General features: G+C 39.6%; 1 protein-coding gene across 12 annotated transcripts in view; it reads left to right on the forward strand.

Annotated features, from left to right (window-relative positions):
- Positions 1-22,260, forward strand: part of celf5a (cugbp, Elav-like family member 5a) — a 241,611-nt gene that overhangs the window by 14,484 nt on the left and 204,867 nt on the right. For all 12 annotated transcript variants that reach the window (XM_008407185.3, XM_008407177.3, XM_008407174.3 and 9 more), the window contains exon 2: positions 4,740-4,822. In XM_008407185.3, the coding sequence (XP_008405407.1) occupies positions 4,740-4,822 (83 nt within the window). The remainder of the gene's footprint in view (positions 1-4,739; positions 4,823-22,260) is intronic.

A 22,260-nucleotide genomic window follows, 5' to 3' on the forward strand; every position in this document is an offset into this window, starting at 1 on the left:
TGCTTATAGATACAGGACAACAATCACAACTGACTGTATGAATTATATTAAAATGTACATTTTTACATCCACTATATGTTGTATGAAATGTACAATCTAGCGTTGAGCGATATGACTGTAAACCATATCACAATATGAGCTTTTCATATCAGTTGATTTGAATAATTATTGATTAGTTTTACCTGCCAGGCATGTTTTTGTTGATATAAAGCTAAAAAATAAAAAAGTCAAGTCACATAATACCCTCCCATTTTGGGCATTGCTGCAATGGCCACAAAGAGCTAACTCTGGGGCGTATCAGTTCAAACCCTGTGATAAGTAATGTTAAAATGAAATTTTAATATCGCTGTTATTTTGTGTAAATTAATCATGGTTATTAATATTCTTTAAAGTGTTCAAAAGCATGTTAAAATGTGCAGAGGAAGCAACCAGAGTCAAGTATTGGAGTTCATTTGAGGCTGGAAATTTTTACCGTCTTCTGTCAAAACAAGTTCATCTTCAAAACATCTACATCTGTTGACATTTTTTTGTATCCAGTCAGTATTCTTAGTAATTTGTTTTAATACACTTATTCTACTGGAATTTTACTATTGTAGTTATTTTCATTTAGGTATTCTACGTGAAATCATGTTCAGGGCAATGGTCGCTATTTTCACGTATGTCCAATACTTAGAAAAAGCGAGATGAAAACAATGGTGCTGGTCAGTTTTGGTTATGATGTACCTGGTTTTTCCGGGTATAGCTTGGTGTCGCCTAACATGGAGCATTTCATGAAGATTTAGTGAAAATGTATGCCTACCTATGAGACATTTTGTGATGTATTTTATGCTACTTTTAATAAGTGGTCATGTAACTAATGTGTAATGCAGTATCTACTACCAGGAGACTACTAATGAGCTTTTTTTTGGTTTTGTCAGGAGTCCTAATTTGTTATATATTTTATATTAACTGGCCAAAACGGGGATGGAAATAAGGTCAGATACAATATCTTGAGAATATAATACAATTAAATATAACTTTAAGACTTTTTATCCCCATAATGCAATAACATAGTATACTCCAACAACACATTAGTTGTCACTGTTTACATTTCTGGGTAAAAAAAAATATGTTTGTTTACAAATACAAAATAGAATAGAACAGAATAGATGTACTAGCTGGAAAGTGAGAGGCAAAATGGAAGCATGCAGATTCTCACAAGGGAAAACATAACAAAATATAAGAAATAAGAACCTGTATACTAAAGGCAACCTTATAAATTATAGAAAAAAGACACCGTAGTGTTATTAAAAACACTCAGATTCAAAGAAATGTGCAACGAGCAGAACAATTTAAAACATGTACCGTAAATATGAAAAATAGGAAGTCACAATACAACAATGTGTATGTAGGAAATAGATCTGGGATGCCATCCTTTACTACTTTAAACCCTCTGTGTTGAAATATAATGTCATAATCCAAAACCGCAGTGACAATTGGCTTTCTGAGGGGAACAAAGTGGCGAAGGGTGCAGCTCAGACGCCACAATCGGAAGGACGCGTGTGAAGGGAGAGCGCTTCGCTCAGTCTCCCAGCCAACACTCTTTTAATTACATGCCAATTAAGTAGAGCGGAGATGGTGAGATTCGGAAGATTTCTTTTGTACCAAACCTGAAGCTGCAGTAGGTGATGAGAGGCAAGCGTGGAGAGAGCAGAGAGGAGGTAAGGATTGCAAAGAGTTTCTTCTCCTCGGAGCTGAAATCAATGTGTGAGATAAAGCTGTGTTAGGTTTCTGTCAGATGATGCAGAGGATCATCTCCTCACAGTAGGAAGGCTTCCCCCGGTGCTGTGTCAGCAGGCTTTGATTACAGTGGCTTTTTTGTTGTGTTTCAAACAATTTCATCATGCCCACCCTTCCACCCCCCTCCCACACGCACTCTCTCTGCATTTGGTATGCAATGCAGCTCTGGCAATTTGTACGTGTTTGGATTCCAATTATGGAGTTGTTAAAGCCTTTTTGCCTGTGGCCTGCAAATTCTTATTAAGCCATACATTAAAGAGCACAGAATCACATTTAAATGGAGTTCATGTTTCTCTTTTGTTTCACAGTGTTGTGGTTGTTATTAATTTATTCGCAAAGCCCTACGCATTACACATTAACAAATAAATCGTCTTTCTGATTGTAATGCAAAATACTTGTTTCGTATTCAGAGATAGGGGCACCATTTGTCAACAACAACAACAAGCCCAGAGAGACCAAACGAGAAAGAAGAAAACCAAGGGCCCTGATAGAGCCATTCCATTTTACCCTCGCTGATTAAAGAAACAAACAAGCCCAAAACTGCAGCTTTCTGCATCGTTGTAGCTTTTTTTTTTTCTTTTTTTTTTAGCACACTGATGCAGAAGAGTGACAATCCTTTGAAGAGCTCAGTGGTTAATTGAGTGATTTACTTGGTGATGGCAATTGAAAATCATTAGGTTAGGGCTGCTGGGACACAGGAGGTCTGGGATGATGACATCAGGGTCACAGTTGGCGACCTCAGAGGTCCCGACCCTTAAAAAAAACTCCATTACCGCCTGCCTTTCACAGCCAGCAGCGTGCTGACACTTCATAAAATACACAACCTCATATTTAACACATAATATTAAAATTTAGAGCGCACATACAAAAGCACAAAACTTTTTGAGGCATTCCTGTCGGCGCTGCACTGGAGACACAGCCGCACTCTGTTAAGGCACAGAAAATATGGTTCATGGATGAATAAAAGCGGTCTTGTATGAGGCAAGAAAAATGGACTGGAATATTGTCCGTGTAAAGACACTTAATACATCACCACCCACTGAATACATTTGGTTGATGAAATGAGATCCAGAATGCAAGGGCTGCTAATATACCATCTTCAGAGTGGCAGAAATATGATGCATGCTGACCCATATGAACCTCATTAATAGAACACAAGCAAATCTATTTATCCAGATAGTCAGGGCAAAAATGATTGCCTCAGTACTCGGTCTCCTTTCTCCCACATTTCTTTGCCTCTGTGGCTATTTTTCTCAGCTCTGCTTTTCCCTCTCAGTGTATTAAATGCGTACAGATGTGTGGTATAATTACATTTAGTCTCTGCACTGGTTTAGATTGGATATGGGATTCCTTACACTGGAAACGCACATTTCCTCCATTTGTAAATATATCTGAGTAAATATAAAGTGATTTAAGGGTATTAAGTAATTCATAATTTTGCTCTTTTTACCCGAATCACACAACTGCATATTACATGACGATAAGCAAATTCAGCTGAAATGAACTCCAGTGTCATTTTTTCTACACATCAGATATATTAGTGTGATCTCAGCCTAAACCAGAACGACACTGACTCTTTGGATTTGATGAAACATGGCAGCAAAGATGCAGAATGCCGCATGAACCCTGCTTTGAATTTTGTGCAAGTGCTTTTTAAATGTCAGATATGGTCATTACTTGACTCACTTCGGCATACTCAGTGCTTGAAATGACTCCAATAGAAGGTCGGCCTGACATAGCTTCTTATAAAGTCAGCTAATAATTATAGTGCATTGTGATTTCATCTCCCAGATAGACAGGCAGCTGTTGCATCTGGAAAAAGAAATGAAATGGTGACGTCACAGCAAACATAACTTGACGTATTGATGTTTACGCTCTTCAGCCGTTATTCTTTTTCCTTTGTTTTCCTGTGTGCTCTGGTGGACACACAATGACATTTCATTGTCGTGCCTTTGTGCAACGACAATAAAATAAGTCTAAGTTACACACGCAGTATGCGAGGTGTGGGTCCATCACATTGTGACATAGATCAATGTTTTATACAATGTTTCTTATGTAATTTTCTCAACCAGAAGGCTAAAATAATTACAGTATCACAACTTTAACAGGTTTACAAAAATTTCCCTCTTTTGTCAAAATTTGGTGTCGGTCTTCAATTAGTCTTAGCTTGAGAATTAATTTATTTTTTTAATATATTTTTTTAAATTTTGAGTTTTATTTTCTTAATTTGCAAATGTGAGCAGAGGAACAATTTTCTTCTGATGTTCCTTTCTTAAAAAAAAATTTTTTTTCAGTCTGCAGGCATTTCTATTCTTTCTCCCTTTTTTTTTTTGACTGATCACATCTACTCACTAGACCTGTGGTCAAACTTGCCCCGTATCACTCTACATTCACATGTGCTCATGTCTGTGTGCTCATGAAAACATGGCAGCACACTTGACATGTTGTGCTCGGAAATTCACCTCAAAGTTTTACCTGTCTCTGACCTGCCTTCGACTCTTGTCAGCAATACCCCCACCCAATCCTTTCTCCTGCGTCTCCTTCATCTTTCTTTTTCTATTTCTGTCCCTCTGAATATTTTTCCACTGTCTTGTTTCTCTTACCTCCTCTGCTGTCAGAGCTGTTCAGGATGAGGAGAACAGTGGCATGGCTTGCAAGGAGGTTTGGGCAGGACATAGCAAAGGGAAAAGGGAGGCTGGACTCACCTGACAATTTGCTTTTTTTTTGGTTCCTTCTTTCCTTGAGAGTACAAATGCTAAATCTTCTTTATTCCAAGAATATTTGTAGGTTGCAAATATTTTGACTGACTGTGAAACATTGTGTTTTGCAATATGTATTTTCATTACAGTTTACATTTTCAAATTCAAATTTGTATATTTAGTAATCACTATGCCTATTTATGCGATTTAAACTCCTGTTTTAGTCTGATCTGTGTGCCATGTTCTATTTATTTGTTTCAGGTTGTGCATTCCTCACCTACTGCGCCCGTGAGTCTGCCATCAAGGCCCAAAACGCCCTCCATGAACAGAAAACACTGCCAGGGGTACGTATTTGTCTTTTTTCCCCCTCCTCTATTGACTCCTCCTCTCTCCCCTCCATGGTGGTCAGCGGTGCCATCTGCACCCGGCTGCACACCAGCCGGTATTATCCTTCTGTAGTCACCAGAGATGAAAAACACTTTGGAAAGCTTTTCAATCAATAGCCTAGCCTTTTGAAGGCCAGTTTTCAACTATTCCATGTGTCTCTCCTCAAGGGAATATTCTCGAGCATTGATCAGAACCTTCTCTGCCTCATACCTTTTAACCAAAAGCAGAGAATGGTATAGAAATAGAAAGCTCTGTAGTTCAGAGTCTAGAGTTCAATAAAACCCTGTGAAGTGGCATTAATCTTATTTTTGCATTTTGTTTGCTGTTCGTGCATTTCGGCGCGCCCGTGTGCATCTGTTGGATCAGTGTTTAAAAGACAGTGACAGAAATAAGACAATTGGGTCGTACCAAGCTGCATCAATAGATAACTATAAACCCCACAAGCCCTAAGACCCAAAGACAAAGACCCTGGCACACGCAACCAAAAGTCCTACTTTAGAGTTGGAAGGAGACTACAGCTACTGATTAGAGCCCTTTATTTCCACTAGCTTCCTTAAAAAACAAGTTGTTTCATTTATCTTGCAAATTAACCAAGCATGAGGCTAGAGGGCATTTTCTGTATTTTTTTTCCCCTCCAAGCTGCATTTAAATAATAGGAAAAAAAGGGAAATGATGAAAATGTTCCTTGCCCGGTAGAACTGGGCTACGTTCAAGGGAACTTAGTTTCTGAACCAGTGTTGTACAAAAATGAGATTTTCACTTTATTTTTTTAGATTTAGGTTTACTATTCAGTAAATTTATCAAATTTCCAGATGTACATCTTACATTTGTGATTTATATTTAATCGGTCTTATTTATACTCTACATTATAATAATGCTCTTGTCTTTCTCATTTTTTGTGACTTGTCAATTCTAAAAATGCATTCAGCATCAACCAGGAATGATGGAAAAAGGAAAAGTACAAGAATCTGCTTTATTAATCACAATTTATGCCAAAAAGAAACCATTTGCAAACATAAGTAAACACCATTAAAACAAATTCAAGATAGCGAACCTTCGCCCTGGTCAAAAAGAACCAGGATATTTCTGAAGGACAGAAAGCTCACTTTTTTGGGTCCACTTCTCTTAAATGACAATGAATACTTGTTCACAGGATTGCCTTAATATAATATTTTTTGATAAAGAGAATTTACACTGATCAACTCTAAAACTTGATTGATTTAGTTATAAATAGTTATAATAATAGGACATATCACAAACATTTCCCACCACTTTTGGTCCATACATGAACCAACAGATGGACTTGATTCCCTCAATACAAATCACAATTGTTCATTTTAGTAATTAATGAGTCAGACCTCAAAGAACAAACAGAAATTGGTATTGGCCTGGAACAGACTGATTGGTGCTTGCCTTATATAAAATAATTGCATGGTTACTATTTTTCTGCTCAGCCAAACAGAGACACACATACACACATACACGCTCATATACGAATGACCAAACAGTACAACAAATCGATATGGGTGAAATGTCATCTGCATAATCCCAAGTCTACATCATAAACTTAAAATAAGGAATGAAAATGTGATATTTAAAAATGTCTGTTTACTAGTATGTAACTCGGTGTTCCCATTGCAACAGCAAAGAGTCAAATGAAAAATAAGCTTAACATTTTATGAAAAAAGGTTCAAACAGCCTAAAGTTAAATCAGATGTGTTTGACCAGGACCTCTAAAGTTTGTAGGACGTTGTGCCCGGAGGACCAGAGATGAGAAACATTACTTTAGGAGGACCCCTGCGGTGAAAATAATCCTCTAACATCCGTTTGAACCATTCAGTCAGAATGTGGGTATGGCTTTCCATTTAAAGAATGTACATTTATTGATGCCTTACCCATAACTCAGAACAGGGTTAAAAAGTTGTACTCCGACTAAGCCTGACTTTGAAAGTCCTTAATAGGCTAAATTTGAACAGGACATTTTGCCTGAAAAAAAAAAAAAACAACAAAAATTAAAGCTCCGCGGAGCCTCAAGCGGCCCGAGCAGCCAAGCGCCGCTCCGGCCTATAGCCACCGCGGGGGACCCAGCACCGCCGGCCGCCTGCCACCGCGTACCCTTTCGCACAGTTGAGGCGCGCGTCCGCCAGGCAGTTCGCACCGTTTACTTCGGCATGGTTCCCTGGCGACACACCACAAATTTGGTGTAGATCGGTAGATTTAGAGAGGAGATATTGATGATGGGATAATCTAGGCGCACTGAAGAGTAAAATCACAATTCAAACCCGTTGGGCTCTTTAGCATTTAGCACAGGTCAAACGTTTCCAGTTTGGTTCCAATCGGAAGATGCGTGTTAAGTTCATAGACAATTTTATGCATATGGCGAAGGACAGCCAGTTGGCCACGCCCCCATGAGTCAGAGTTCATCATCACAGTTCCTCATCAGGTCATATAATGTCAGGTGTTAGAAGATTAATTCCATATGTATTTCTCAGTAAAAATAAGACATACAGTAGAAAAAACAGGTAACTTCCAGTCAAAAGTGGGCGGAGCTACGGTTACGTCATCATCTGACCATGAGAATGTAATGAGGGTTTGTCAGTATTGAGACATAGGAAGTCTGAAGCAGCTGTGACCTTGTATGTGGAAGTTATTTCACTGATGTTTTATGGCGAATAGTCAAAGTTTTGCACTTAGCCACGCCCACATGCGTTGACATACAAAAATTCCTGTGATAACTTTAGACCTATAATCTCTGAACTCTCTGCTCACTGAGTTTGAAGTCTGTATCTGAAACGCTGTAGGAGGAGTTCGATCAAATATGACGTCTCTGAAAACAGCAAATGGCGGCTTTGATCCAAAATGGCCGACTTCCTGTTGGGTTTGGACCATGGCTCCAAGAGACTTTTCTGTAGGTCTTGACAAGATACACAAGTGTACCAAGTTTCATAATTCTAGGTTAAAGAATGGCTTGGGGCTGGTTATTTAAAATTTTCAAGGGGGCGCTGTTGAGACATTAGGCCACGCCCACAAAAAGTCACACTGGATTCCTGACGAGGGGCCCACAAGGATCAAACCTAGTGAGTTTGGTGCAGCTGGGCTTTAAACTGTGGAAATCAAGGCCAAACGTAAGGAGACGGCGTTAAAGGTCACTTCGCCACGCCGCCACGCCCACCTGCTGCATCCAAACCAAACGGGATTGGACACCCTGACACACCAACATGTCTTCTGTCTGTGGACACAGTTTCATGTTGATTAGGTCAAAGGGGTCAGATAGTGAACGTTCGCAGTAAAACATGACACTTCCTGTTCTAAGGGGGCGTGGCTTAGGTAATCTCAAAATTTCACAACTGGGTGTCGTAGGTCATCCAAAGGTGATCACACACAGAAAGTTTGGTGGCCCTGTGAGTTTATTTGTAAGAGATATAACAGTTTATTACATTCTGGTGAGTCGGTGAACTTTGACCCCTGCTACGACCCCTTCAGCATGCTCGAAAACTCACGAGTTTGATAACTTTGAATCGGCCATGCCTTATGAACAATCTCACCGAGTTTGAAGCCGATCGATCGAAATCCCTAGGAGGAGTTCGATCAAATGCGACGTGTGTAAACGGCCAAAATGGGCTCAAAATCGGAACTTCAATCCAAAATGGCCGACTTCCTAGGACAGTTGCACTATGACATTAATTGTAAATTCTGAGTGTCTTGGGGAGCTCTACAACTGTACCGACTTTCAAGTCTCTACGATAAAGTAAGTGAATAGAAAAGGGTCTTTTGAAAGTTTCTAGGGGGCGCCCTTGAGCAGTTTCTTATGCGATTTTTGCGATGACTTTAAAATACGTAAATTTTCACCAGGCTCTATGCGGCCGCCAAGTTTGGTGAGTTTTTGAATATGATAAAGCCCCCAAAAAGCCAATTTATTTTACGGAAGAATAAGAAGAATAATAATTTACAGCACGAAAACAATAGGCCTTCGCAGCGCTTAGCTGCTCGGGCCTAAAAATATATCATATTTTAAAATTATGATCCTGGGCTAAATCGCCATATTAAATGATAAATTTGGAGATCCAGTTTTGAGAGGGTAAGCCAAAGACTTTCATGCCTCAAGCTGAATAAATTCAGTAAATCTCATTAGTGTTCTGTTAATCCTTTTTTTTTAAAATCCTCAATTAAATAGATAAGTTGTCAAAGACACTATTTATACCTAGTAAATATAGTCGTATCTGGCTTAAAAACAAGAAGGCAATGGCCAAATTTCCAAGCTTGAGGCTTCAAAATTGCAATCTACACACGACCAAGAGTCTTCTTCATACTAATATGAAACTTATAGGCTGATTCAGATAACCTCCTGCTAGGTGTGACTAACAAAAGCTCTGGACAAGAATTCAAAAATGATCTGTACTTGGTTGTGCACAATGGGATATGTGTTCCCTTGATTGGGAAAGTTGCCAAGAACAACTTTTAAGACAGAAAGTTTTCTTTAGTCCTCCCATCGGCCTCTTCCTTCTCTCCCTCTCGGTCCTGTCCAAGCTACATCCTCCCAGTTTCCTCCCACTCCCTCTGCACCACTGTCGCTGCTCTTCCTGAGACAGAGCGTGTCATAGAAATGTAACAGCCAGACATTGACGAGTGTCAGGCTGAGGTTGCTCTGCCGTTCCCTTCCCTTCAGCTTTACTCACACATACAAACACCAACGGTCTGCAGAAACAGGGACAGTGTGTGCTTGATGTTCCAGCTACACATCGACGCAACACTTGCTGCGCACAACTTTGTTGCGTGCCAGTGTCCCAAAGAATCCTCTAGGCCCATTTTCAATGCCATTGGAGCAACACAAACTATTATTGTAAGCAAGAAATATAACGGCGAGCTTTAATGGAAAGAAAACAAATACGCTGCTGCTTCTCGGAGCTCCTCATGTACTTACCTCTTGAGCTTTGCTGCTCCCTAAATCTGTCGCGACCTGACCCTCGTTACTCCACTATTTGATGGTAAGTAGTTACGCCACTTGTTTGTTTGCGAATCCTGCTTGATGTGCACTTTGCCAGGGGCTGGGATTTAATTAATGGAAACTGGAAAATCTTTAGAGATCTTCTTTTAGGAGGATTTCATCCAAGCTCTGTTTAAATGTATCTAAATTTACTTCATGAAAAGCCACCAAAATCCTGGAGTAAAGAGTTTATTGTTATGACAAACAAAACTGTGTCAGAGCAAGCATTACCATTGGCACAAATAACTGTCAAACATGCATGGTCACTCTTTAATGTAACAACCTAGTCTTCTGAATTGTTAAACAAATGACTTGCTCTGTCGTTTTTGATGAGCGGGGGGTGGAAACCTCTAGAGCTGGGTTTTTTATTTATTTATTTATTTATTTTTTATCATTACTCATTAAAAGCATGAGTTTTAAATGAGAGAATTATTACACACACACACACAAAAAAAAATAAACAAATTTCTCCTTCAGAAAAGCACCACTAAAATATTAGATTTTCTCTTCTTTCTTTGATTCTCTAAACATATTTTGTCTGGTTACTTTATTAATATTGGCGATTGTGTTGTTTTTTTTTTCTCCAGAAGAACACAAACTGCAATTTGAGGCATTGATTTAACTGATTCAACATTAATTATTAAAGTGCTTGAGTTATGTTGGTTTATTATCACTGAGAAATGTTGTGGAATATCTTGTGACAAACCAACACAAAGTAGCATAATGGAACAGTGTAAGGAATGTGAAGTGTGATTTTTCATTTTCATTGAAAATGAAAAGGAGTAGAAACAAAGTGTGTTATATATCACTACCACTTCACTAGTTTTGCACTTTGTGTCTGGATATCATATTAAGTCAAAATATAATTTAGGCAGAATCATTTGATAATTGTAATGAGTCAGAATGTAGAAAAGTTAAAAAGGTATCACAACATATGAAAGATACAATACTGTCTACCATTATGTTTGAAAAACTTGTTTCACATGAAGGTTGTGTTATAGTTGATGTCACAAAAAAATGTTTTGGCTAGAAAATCACATTTTTTTCTGTCAAAATGGTGGCAATTTATACTTTTGTCTAGTAGGTAGAAGTTCAATGTTGGAGAAAAATGTTTGTTTTCACTACATGTATTAAACATCACAACTCTATTGTCTTGTCTCTGGAACATCACTCATTTAACAGTCTAACTTGTCGGCAAAAAAATCATCTTGAGAAATGCAGTTTGGTTTTAAATCCAAAGAAGATCCTCGATATTAGTCCAGTAAAAACAGATCGCTCAGATGATTGAGTGGTTGAACTACTGCTACTGTCATAGTTTCTCACCATGTAATTGTTTCAAAGATTAAAAATAAATTGGAAATAAATTGGACTGCCATGCTGTTGGACCCACTCCAAACATTTGGCATGGAGAGGTAAACGTTTGTCATTGCAGACAAAACGTCTGCATGATGTTGAATGAGATTATAATATATTGCAATCTTTGAGTAGAACTTGCATAAATTGGGTTGCAGTGGAATCTCTGTGCATTATATATATATATATATATATATATATATATATATATATATATATATATATATATGGTGCTGCTGTGGTTTTTGACATACCCCTGAAAAATCTTTAACTATCTGGCTTAGCTGGTGATCAAGTTGTGCATAATGCAATATTAGATGCAGTATTTACCAAGGGCAATGCATCTCCCTGCATTAAAATGCACACAACAGAGTGAAGATGATGTTAATATGTAAAACTTCTGTTTTACACTGGGGACTGGATGCATATTAAGCTTGGGCTGCTGAATGTTTCTGATGATATTATAACCTTGAATAAAAGTGCCATGCTTTTATCATATCCTGGTAATAACAGTAACATGTGAAACAAAAACAAAAAAAATATATCCACATCACTTAATTTATTTTATTTAAGAGAAAACAGCAATCCCCCTGCTACTTAAAATAACATATTATTCATTACAGTTTTAGTTATTCTACCTATGTTTTTTCCATATATTCTATATTTCTTATGCGAGTTGCAAGTTAGTACTCTTTGTTTGCAGCAAGAAGGTCCTTTCTTTGAATCCTGGCCTTGGGCTATCCTGCTTTGAGATTGCACGCTCTTCCCATATGTCTCGATTGCTTGATGGTGTGTATGCGTGTGGGTGTGTGTGTGCGCGTGTGTGTGCGTGTGTGGTTGTTTGTATTGTTTGCCTCTGTGTTTCCCATGTGATCAACTGGGGACCTGACCAGAGTGTTCCTCGTCTCTCTCACTGACACCACTGGGTAGCAATGAACGAATGGATAATTTTTATAAATCTCAAGTAGAAACACTCAAAACCATTTGTATATGATGATTTTAACGAAGTACTCGGATTCTTATTCACCTTTGGGATAAAAGAATAGCATTGGAGAAAAAAAACTCACTAGTTTGGCTTTGCGACCCTTAACTTTACCTAGCTTCTTTCTTTTAGGACTCCAAACAAATGTACATTGAAACAACTCTAAGCCACGCCAGATAAAAAACAACAACAAAACTAAGACCTGTGTTTTATTTGATGGTAAATTATGACAAATTGCCAATAAACTGAGAGCACAATACTTAGTAAATCAGTCTGCAGATTCTCTGTAAAAGAAGACCCCTGTTTATTACCAGATTTATTAGCACTTTGTGACAGGCACAAAGTGGTCACAAATCAGGATCATAATGTTCAAGATGCAGAGTTGGATGAAAACCACTGAATCTTGTCAAACATTGCGTGCCTCTGTGTGCACTCTGGTGCCAATATGGAGGCATTTATTTCCCCTGCACATACAAACACCTCACAGCTGCCTGGCACTATTAGGAGGAAGCGCCGGTGTTCTTGGACATCATAATCCACGTCCCCCTTGTTGCACATTAGCAGCTGAAAGGAACAGTATGGCCTAATGGAAGTGTACTGAACTGTAATATAGATTCCTGCAGTGAAGTGTGATGGGAACCTTGGGGACACATGTGCCTGACATAAGTTTGGCCTCAGAATAGAAAAAGCTCTGACAGTGTACCAGGTGTGTGCAGCTTGGCTCTATTAGTCGTGTGCTTCCGTGGGTGTGTGTGCGCAGAAAGCAGCCGGGTCTGTAAAGATACAGATAGTAATGTTTAAAGGTGAGACAAACAACATGTGTACGTGGCAGCTTGCCGTGATCACAAGCCGCCCACGACACTAAGCGCCTGAATATATTATTCGTGTGCTTCTTTGTTCTATTTTTAGGCGGAGCTGGTGCATTTTCCTCCCGCGCGTTATCATAAAAGTGACTAAGATCACGTTGCAAAGTTAAACCCCAAAGATTAGGCTTCGTCTTAAACCAAGTGAAATTTTGAGATCGCTCTGTGCCATCTGAAGCCTCACCGTGACTCTTCCTACAGCAGCTGGTGTTGCTTGCGAGTGTCACAGCTCTCTACACAAGTCCGCTGGAGATTTACTCCACCCAGCTTAGCATCATGACAAAATCCTGCTTCCTTCACACTATCCGCCCCCTCCCTCCTCGGAAACTCTGTCCTCTCGCCGCCGCTCTTCAAATCCAGCACATCCAAGACATAATCTCAGCCACTGCAGCAAGTCTCTTTTTGCTGTAGCACAGGAAGAAAAAGAAAGATACCTCTGTTTCTTTTTTCTCTCTCGCTCTCTCTCTCTCTTGCCGTGCTTGTATTGTGTACAACAGTGATTGTCTCAGAGAGGCATTGGTGGAAATGTGTCTGCTGCGCGCATTCTCTCGTTGTATTAGTAGTTGTCGACCTGAGGGGAGTGTAAGCGGCTGGCAGTGATTCAGGAGGCAGGTTTATGGAAATAGCACCCACATTAAAAACCCAATTGAAGTAGAGGGAAGATTATGCTTCAGCACACACATGTGGGCTCCTTCAATGTCAACACTTGAAGTAACATTCCCACTTGATTGCCTCCATCTCCCTTTGTCTCTCTGTTGCACGGTACTTTTTTTGTTGTCAGCATCTGGCTGCACTCTTGGTCTTCTGTGGACGACTCAATGCATCTCTACGCATGTGGGTGTGAGTTTGCATTTATTTCTGTGTGTTTATGAGTGAGGCATGTCTACGGAGCTCGCGAGTGACGACGCTATACCTTGACACGTTGTAAACTGCCAAGTTCTCCACGTCTTGGAACAGCTACATGAGCCCACGTGGAGGCAAACATCATATATCCCCTCTTACTTCTAACTGCCTGCGATCCACCTTTTTTATTATCTACAGCCAAGCTTCCTTGTGTGCCAGCCAGGCTGCTGCAAAGGCTGAATAATTCAATGCAACACTCTGTGAAGGTTGGCAGGATATGAATGTAGTGTACTGTACGATTGTTTGCGTGCGTGTAGGTGTGTGTGTGTTTGTATACAGTATGCATCTTCGTTGAGTGGGCAGGAGTGGGGGGCCGGCACGGAGCAGACCGGACTGCGTGAAGCCAATCGGTGTTGGCAGGTTTGGAGGTCTTGCAGTCAGGGAGAGGGGACTCGTTAGAATTTAGCCGATGGGTGAAGGGGTCCTGTGTGTTTTTGTCTGCGTGCGTGTGTGTTTATAGGAGGGACATCACAACAGAGAATAATCTAAAGAAAGCACAGTCAGTCTCTCTTCTTCTTTGTTTTTGTCTTCCTCCTGAAATTGTATGAAAACCTGGTATTTTAGTTTAGAAAAGCTCCCAGAAATGGAGAGAGCTCATTTGTGGCACACCGACTGTTAAGACTTGCAGTTTACATAAACCTGATTTCTTGCCTGATTTTTTTTTTTGGTGTGACTTTTTCATAATGTTACACAAGGGATAAAGTAAAGGATGAAAGAAGACTGCTGCAGCTAAATTTCAAAATTATTTTGTTTTTATTTATACTATTAGCTTTATCTCTGCCAATTTTAAATTTGTCTAATTATTTTTACTAAACTTAATTTTATTTCTATTTTATCATTTATTTACCTGTGATGTTGTCAGCTGAGGCTGTTGTAAATGTGCTATATAAATTAACGTTGACTTGACTCGATTAAGGAAACAATCTTGCCATATGTGAATTATTAAGATACAGTGGGAAAGCTGCTGATTTTCGCAGTTTAGGTTTCACATTAAAATACAACCAAAAATGTGCCTCAAACATTGCAAATGAACTTAATTACATCTGAACTTTACAAAACTAAGCTAAAGTCACAAATTCATTATTGTCCTGGCATTTAGCAAATAGAAGCTTTATGCTAATTGACCCGACACAGAAAAGGATTGATCTGATTTACCGTCACACAATGACGGTACTACTGCCTTTGTAAACATCTGGTTTCAACTCTACAAATGACAGCGTTACTACACCGCTTCTCCCACTATATGGGTTTTATTTTTTTTCTTGAGTGTGTGTTTGTGTGCAGTCCATATTGGTTTATTTTGTCATGTTGCACAAAGTAAAGTGCTTTTACGCTCGAATGCTCCCCGGGGAACAGCTTCTACTCGCTCATGAAAACATACACCTATGTGTGCACGTGCGCTCGCACTCATAAACATACATGCTACTTAAACAGGTGTGCTGGAAACACACCAGAGAACACAGAGTGGCTGTTTCACAGTTGCTCGTTTTCCACCTTCAGCCTTTCTTCCTCACCTTCTTCCTCGGCGCTGGTCCTCTGGTGCCTCTTTAACACTAACACACAAACAGATGTAGATGCCTGCTTTGTTCAGTTGGAGCGTTATATTTGGGTTTTTTTTGTCGTGGATATGCTAGGTATTTAGACAAGCCTTGCGCGTCTCCGGGGGTTAACTTTCAATTATAGATTATGTTGAAAATATAAAAAGGTGTTTTATTAGGATTTTGTGTGTTAAGCAAACACAATGTAGCAGATTGATGTGAGGTGGAACTTAAATATAATTATATGTTTTTGATTATGTACAGCTTGGCACGTGTTAAGACAAAAAAAAAGTCTTTTCACTTCGGTGTTCACTGTAACATTTTAACAGGATTTACATTTTTTTTTGTTCTGCAGCATTTTATTGTAGCTCTGACTTGTATGTTTATAGTTGTTGTCCTTTTGAAATGTGAAACCTATTCAAAGACTCGAGCTCCTAACAGTTTTTTCTTCCGGTATATCTCTTTACATAGCTCCAACAATTTCAACCAGCTTCCCTGAACCTGGAGAAGGAAAGCATCCAAACAGCACCATGTCTCATGCTAGAAGTGGTGTGTTCAGGGACATGTTTAGTCTTAGTTTTCAACCAATGTAGCTGTTTGCAAGCCCAAAACATTTTGGTCCGATCTGAACTCTACTTGACTTGTGGCAAACTTCAAGCAAAATTTTGCGTGGCTTTCATCCAATGACATTCTTCTTGACCATTTTCCATAAAAGCCAGATTAGTGGAATACACAAATGACAGATTTTGTGTCAACAGATTCTCCCGACTGAGCTTTGGATCGTTGCAACCCCTCCAGAGTTGCAATCGGCAACTGTTTTGGTTTTATTTTTTATTTTTTAGATTTGCTGTTGTCGTATACTCTTTTTGTATTCGGAGGATGGAGCTCAGTGATGTATTTATAGCCATGAATGTAATTTTATTTTCTTACTACGCTTTATTACAAAACTTCAAAACACACTTTCCCTGGTCTTTCTGCGCTCCCCATAGTGTTTGTAGTGATGTTTGTTTGCTAATGTTCCCTAACAAACCAATGAGGCCTTCAAGGAAGTTCAGGATTTTTATAGAGATCGAATTACTTACAGGTGCTCACTATTTACTAGTTCGGAGACTTCTGAAAGTATTTGAATCTTATTAAAGGTACAAGAACCAAATAAGGCAGGATATAAAGCCACCTCATACGATTTGAATTCTATTAATCTTTTCCAGATACCCTTTTCCTTCCGCTTGACAATTACACACAACTTTGTGTTGGTCCATCAAAGGCATGTCAAGTTCAAGGTTTACAAGCCACATTCCAAGTATGATGCAATTGTGCATCCCGTGTTGCCCATGAAATAGTCCATGTTTCAGGTTTTTGGCCTTGTTTTGGTTGATATTGACATCCCTGTTCTATCACATAAAAGTATATGAAAATACTTTGTAGACAATGGATTAAACAGTTTCTTCTCCAGATTGCTGACAGCCAGATTTTTTCTTAAGTGGGGGAAACGGATGCAGAATTGTTCTTGAATAATAATTCTATCTCCTTAATTATTTAACAGTAAAAGTGATTGTTATGACATTTAATGAGAATCTCCTTACAAAAACCTCCCAAAGTTCATGACCCTGCCTGCAGAAGCAGATGACACTAGTGCTGATGACATTATAATGTTTGACTCCTCTCCCACCCCCCGCGACACTCCCGACCCCCCCTCCGCTGCTCATGGTGTGCTCTTCAGGGGAGATGCAACGTGAAATGCAAAAATAATCCACAGTGCACTCCGCCCATTAGGCCACTTCACAGTGAGAAGTGTGCTATTTTTTCCAGAGGTGCAGGTTTGCAAAAAAAGCTGAATTATTAATGTTTTTGATATTTTTAGCCAGTTTAACCTATTTCTGGTTGTGGCTGGAGACTGCTCGCCCGCCAGTCTGTGAGATGCAATCATGTGACACAACTGTGATCTGGGTTATGGAGCTGTGTTTGGTGTTAAGCAGAAAAAAACACACTCACATATATATATATATATATATATATATATATATATATATATATATATATATATATATATATGTGCGTTGCGATGTTGGTTTTCAACTGTGAATGTCACCTATGACGGATTGACAAGTGGTAGTTTGGTTTATTTTGATCCTGTGCAGCTCAGGTGATCTATTGTCAATTTAGCTGATGTATTACATGTAGCAGAAGGGCTAAACCAGATGAATCTGGATTTATCCCTTCCTGCCAGATATGGCTGTGCAAAGCTGTGCAAAAGACAAGGCCCAGATAGTGAGTGATAATCCATCTGTGGATCCATGGACAAGCTTGTACAGGTGCGCCACTGACTGCAGGCACAAAGACATCGAGGCAAATCGAGCAGAGGGCGCGTCTGCGTGGATGACAAACCGTACAGTCTCTAATAAACACATCCGGATGTGTCACGAGGGAGAAAAGATCAACTCGCAAAAGCTAGATTCCAAACAAGACAGCAGCTTACAAAATGAAAGGCGAGGGTGGATAAAAACATGACGACGAAGGTCGCATTTGAACCCCTTCTCAGCTGACATCTCGCTGGCTGGACCCTGTGCCTTTAGGAGGGGAGAGTACAGAGAATAAGGTCTGGATGAGAGATTTGAAGGAGAAAAAAAAACAAGTGACATTATACTTGCAACAGAGAAAAGGGGAAAAGACAAGACGAGGGTTCCGGCAGGCTTGTGTCGGCAGCTTAAGGTAACACGCTCAGAGTTAAAACATATAGTATCTGGCCCCCGCAGGTATGTGCCTGCATGTCGGTGCATGGATGTGTCATGCATGCGTTCAGCACGTCATGCATCCGCGCTTGACTGTTTAACAGCAAATGGCCGTGCGGCGGAAGCACAGAGAGCTCATTTGTAAGCCAGATCTGGCCGCACTTTGGTGTAGCGTCCACAGAGAGAGTATGAGGGGGTTGCACAGCACGACAGCCAGCATTTGTCAGCAAAAATCAGGCCTAATGAAATACAGTGTGCATGGCCGGAGGGCAAGGAGAGGAGTGTGACTGACAGGAGGTGTGGGCTGAAGCACCCCGTGGCAGCCCTCCACCATAGCTTCAGCCAGCCAAAATGATTTGTTTCAGCATCTCCTCCTCCCCTCCCCAAAAACCCGTCCGCCTTTTCCTATCCCAGCTGAGGGCAGCGGCATGAGGGCTACGGGGGGAGAGGAGAGCGGCATGTGTGAGGGTCCCCAGGGGTAATGACACAGAATACAAGTGTACAGGGAATGCTAGTGATGGGTCTGCTCATGTGGAAGAGGTATTTGCATTGCAGAAGAGATCTGGCAGTAGGCCTCGCTCAGGGAGCCGGTGTCAGGGTGATCGCTGATGGTGAGGGCTTCTGTCGTCTGCCCCACAGAATACCCGGACGCTGAGCTAGCAACGACGAGATCGAGTACGTCGGCATATTCAGCGCCGGATTCTGCGAGCGCTTAGGGGACTTTCATCAAACTTGGGTTTTACCTGACATTTATTTTAAACGCTTCTGCTTTGCCTATCACGGCAGCCTTGAAGCCGTTGAAATTTCCGATAACAATAAGCTCGGTGGCGGCAGAACAGCAGAGGATATGAATTATATAGGTTTGCACCGGCGGCTATAGTCGGTGGCTTCTTAACTCTTTCAGCCTCGGCTCCAACGAGAGGCAGCTGTTAGTAATTCAAAACAACAGCGGTGTGCCTCATGTCCTGCAGGCTGCAAGATCAAGTTTGGGTGGAACAACAAGAAAACATACCCAATTTCTAGAACAACCCCTAAAAAAGTACTAAGGTTGTATCAGAGACCCGTGAAGGGCTTGCAGGGACACACACATCACTGGGCACCATTGTTGTTTTAAGATTTTGTTGGCACAGGAAAGGCCCTTGCAGTTTTGGTGCGCATGTGTTCGTATGAGTCCCTGAAACAGTGCGCTTGCATGTTTCACTGAGTTGTTCTGTTTTGCTGTCAGTTCCTGTAGAGACATGCTGCTCTGCAGGTTTGGCCAGCATGCATCCTTTAATGTGTTTTCCGACAGGAAATGGCAACGTCAAGTCAGAAGAAATGGAACCTTGCAAAACTATTCTAACCCCATGAAATTTTTTTTGCCCTCTTTACTCTTATATTTATAAATGAAATTAGATCCGATACCATTTAAAATCCACCCAAACTCTATCGAGGCTTGTGGATGCAACCTGACACAATCTAGAAAGATTCAAGGGTTATGAACACATTTACAAGTGTAGTTTGAAACGAATGATGAGTTGAATCATTGAGAAGTAAAAAAAAATCAGTTGACAAGACATAAGGTGTCAGAATAAGAGCGGGAGGCACTGATGGTGGGCATCACTGCCTGATCGAGGTTCCCGGTTTGAACCCTGAACAGCTGATTTCCTCAGCTGAATGCCACCAAGTCCAAAAAACGTCCCAGAGGCAATAATTAGGTTGACAGCATAACGCTCACTTACTGAGTTTGCACTTCCTCTCAGATTATCATATTCATCAAGTATGGATTGATTGGAGGGAAAAAGAGAAAAGAACGAGAAAAGCAGGCAGGAGAAGTGGAATGAACAAAGTACGTTAGAGCCAAAGCAAACACGCAGCTCAGATCCCCATACATCTCATTGATAATCTATATGATAGCCCACTCTTTGCTTTGCTTTGTCAATATTTTAATATGTGATATTGACAGGATTCGTGAAATGTCTCCCAGCAATTCTCTGAGGAAAATCCTAAAGCGTTGCACCTTACTCACATGTCTCTGTGCCGCCAGTGTGTGCTGCGTTTACCAGGCAGTTGCAGTAACTTGGATTTTTCTCTGCACTTTGCAAGAGCTTTAGATTATTCAATTGCTCTAATGCTGTATTTCTTTGCTTTTGCTTGTATTAGTTTACATGGCTGCACACATTAAGAGTGTGCATAATAGTCTGATTTACTCTGCCTCCTAGTATTTTTTTATAACTTAAAAATATAAGCATCAGAGCATTTAAAAATTAATCAAAGCTAAATTTCAGCAGTTGTTTTGTGGACTAATCAGGATGATTATTGGCTCATCTAAAATGTCCACAAATATCTGAAAATGAAAAATTACTCTATATGATACTCTATATATATAGAGTATAAAATTACTCTCTCTCTCTCAGCGTCTGTGCATCCATCAAAACACATTGTGTGTTTCCTGCAACAATTCTCTTCTTTTTTTGCCCTTTTTCATTTCATGCAGCTTTGTCCTTTCATTCTTTGATCATTTATTCCATTTGTAAAACATTTTGAGCTACAACGAGGACTTGCAAAATCGTCCCAAATTAACTTGATGGGTTCATTTTGAGCCACTTGCTTCATGTGGGATGTTACTGCAGTCTCATTCATATATTCCTGCTCATATTTGGCGAACCCATGCTTTCCAGTTGTTGTTTTTTTGTCTGCCTGTTCATCTTTTAGCCACGGATTTTTACTTTCTAGTTTTGAACATTAGTTTGAGTATTCAACACTTTCCTGCCATCAAATCCAAAATATGTTATTATTACATCTAAATTTGCTCCAATTCTTTTTTATAAAGTAGTTCAATTCAAGTCAAACTGGATGAAGAGTATCTGTGAATAGTGTTTTTCAAGTGTTGTCACAAACTCTCAATTAGATTTAGGCTTTTGCTTTGACTGGGCCCTTTAACACATGGATATCCTTTGACCTGAACCATTGTAGGTCTGTCCAGTAGTTTGGTCAAACCTGACCTAAAAAACTAAAATAATAAAAAGTGAGAGAATGAGAGTAATCCTGATGTATCCTCCGGTCTAATGTTCCCTCCTTAACGATGCCCTTTTTAATGGGACAATAAAGATTTCTTTTAAATGTGTGAAAAGCGATGGTGAGCACAACTTTTGCACAAATTGAAAGAGGATTGGATTTATTCCTGGCTTTAAATTACCAGCAAGGGATGCAACACATATAGAACAGCCACAAATTGTACTCAAGGGTAACACTACTTTAACTTATTGTACTTAAGTGAAAGTAAAAAGTATCTTTCCAAGAAATGAATCGAGTCAGAGTTAAAAAAAAAAAAAAAAGAATATTTTGGGTGAAACAGCTATTCGAGTGCTGAATAAAATCTGATTTAATATTTATATATACTATTTATATTTTGTCTGTCACAAGACAGACAAAATACAAAGTAATGTGCGAATCATGGCATTTGAAAGAATAATTTGTGGTATTTTTAGTAAAAAAATACCACAAAGTAGAAGTTGTATACTTCTACTTTCATAGAAGTATACAATAATATATTCAGGTAGAAGAAAGACTTTTTTAGATCAATTTTTTCTTCCAATATTAAACATTAAATAAATTTAATACTTGCTGTAGGTAATTTGTATACTAGCACAGGTTAATGTACTTGAGGTGATATGTAATGTTTACTGTATCATATTAATCTCCAAATGACACAACAGGCTCAGCAAATAGAAAATAACATTAGAACAACAGATTTTGTCTAAAAACAAGGAGTCTGCAGGTGTTTCTCTCTGTCTATTACATTTTTGGTTAGTATATGCTTATTCTTTTTTCAGTAATTTGAACTGTCCTCTAGCAGGTTTTCTATAAGTATTGCCATTTTTACTCTTTCCACCATTACATCACCTCCAATCAACTTTCCTGTGCTGGCTAAAGAAAATCATCCCACCTGCTTGCAACTACCGTGTTTCATAGAAGTAAAAGTTTAAAAAGCACCAAAGCTTCAAAGGAGTGAACAGACAAGGAATCAAAAGACCATCAACCTTTCACCAAATAGTGTGTAA

This window comes from Poecilia reticulata, chromosome 4, assembly GCF_904066995.2.
Source record: "Poecilia reticulata chromosome 4, P_reticulata-male-v2, whole genome shotgun sequence".
NCBI classification, from domain to species: Eukaryota; Metazoa; Chordata; class Actinopteri; order Cyprinodontiformes; family Poeciliidae; genus Poecilia; species Poecilia reticulata.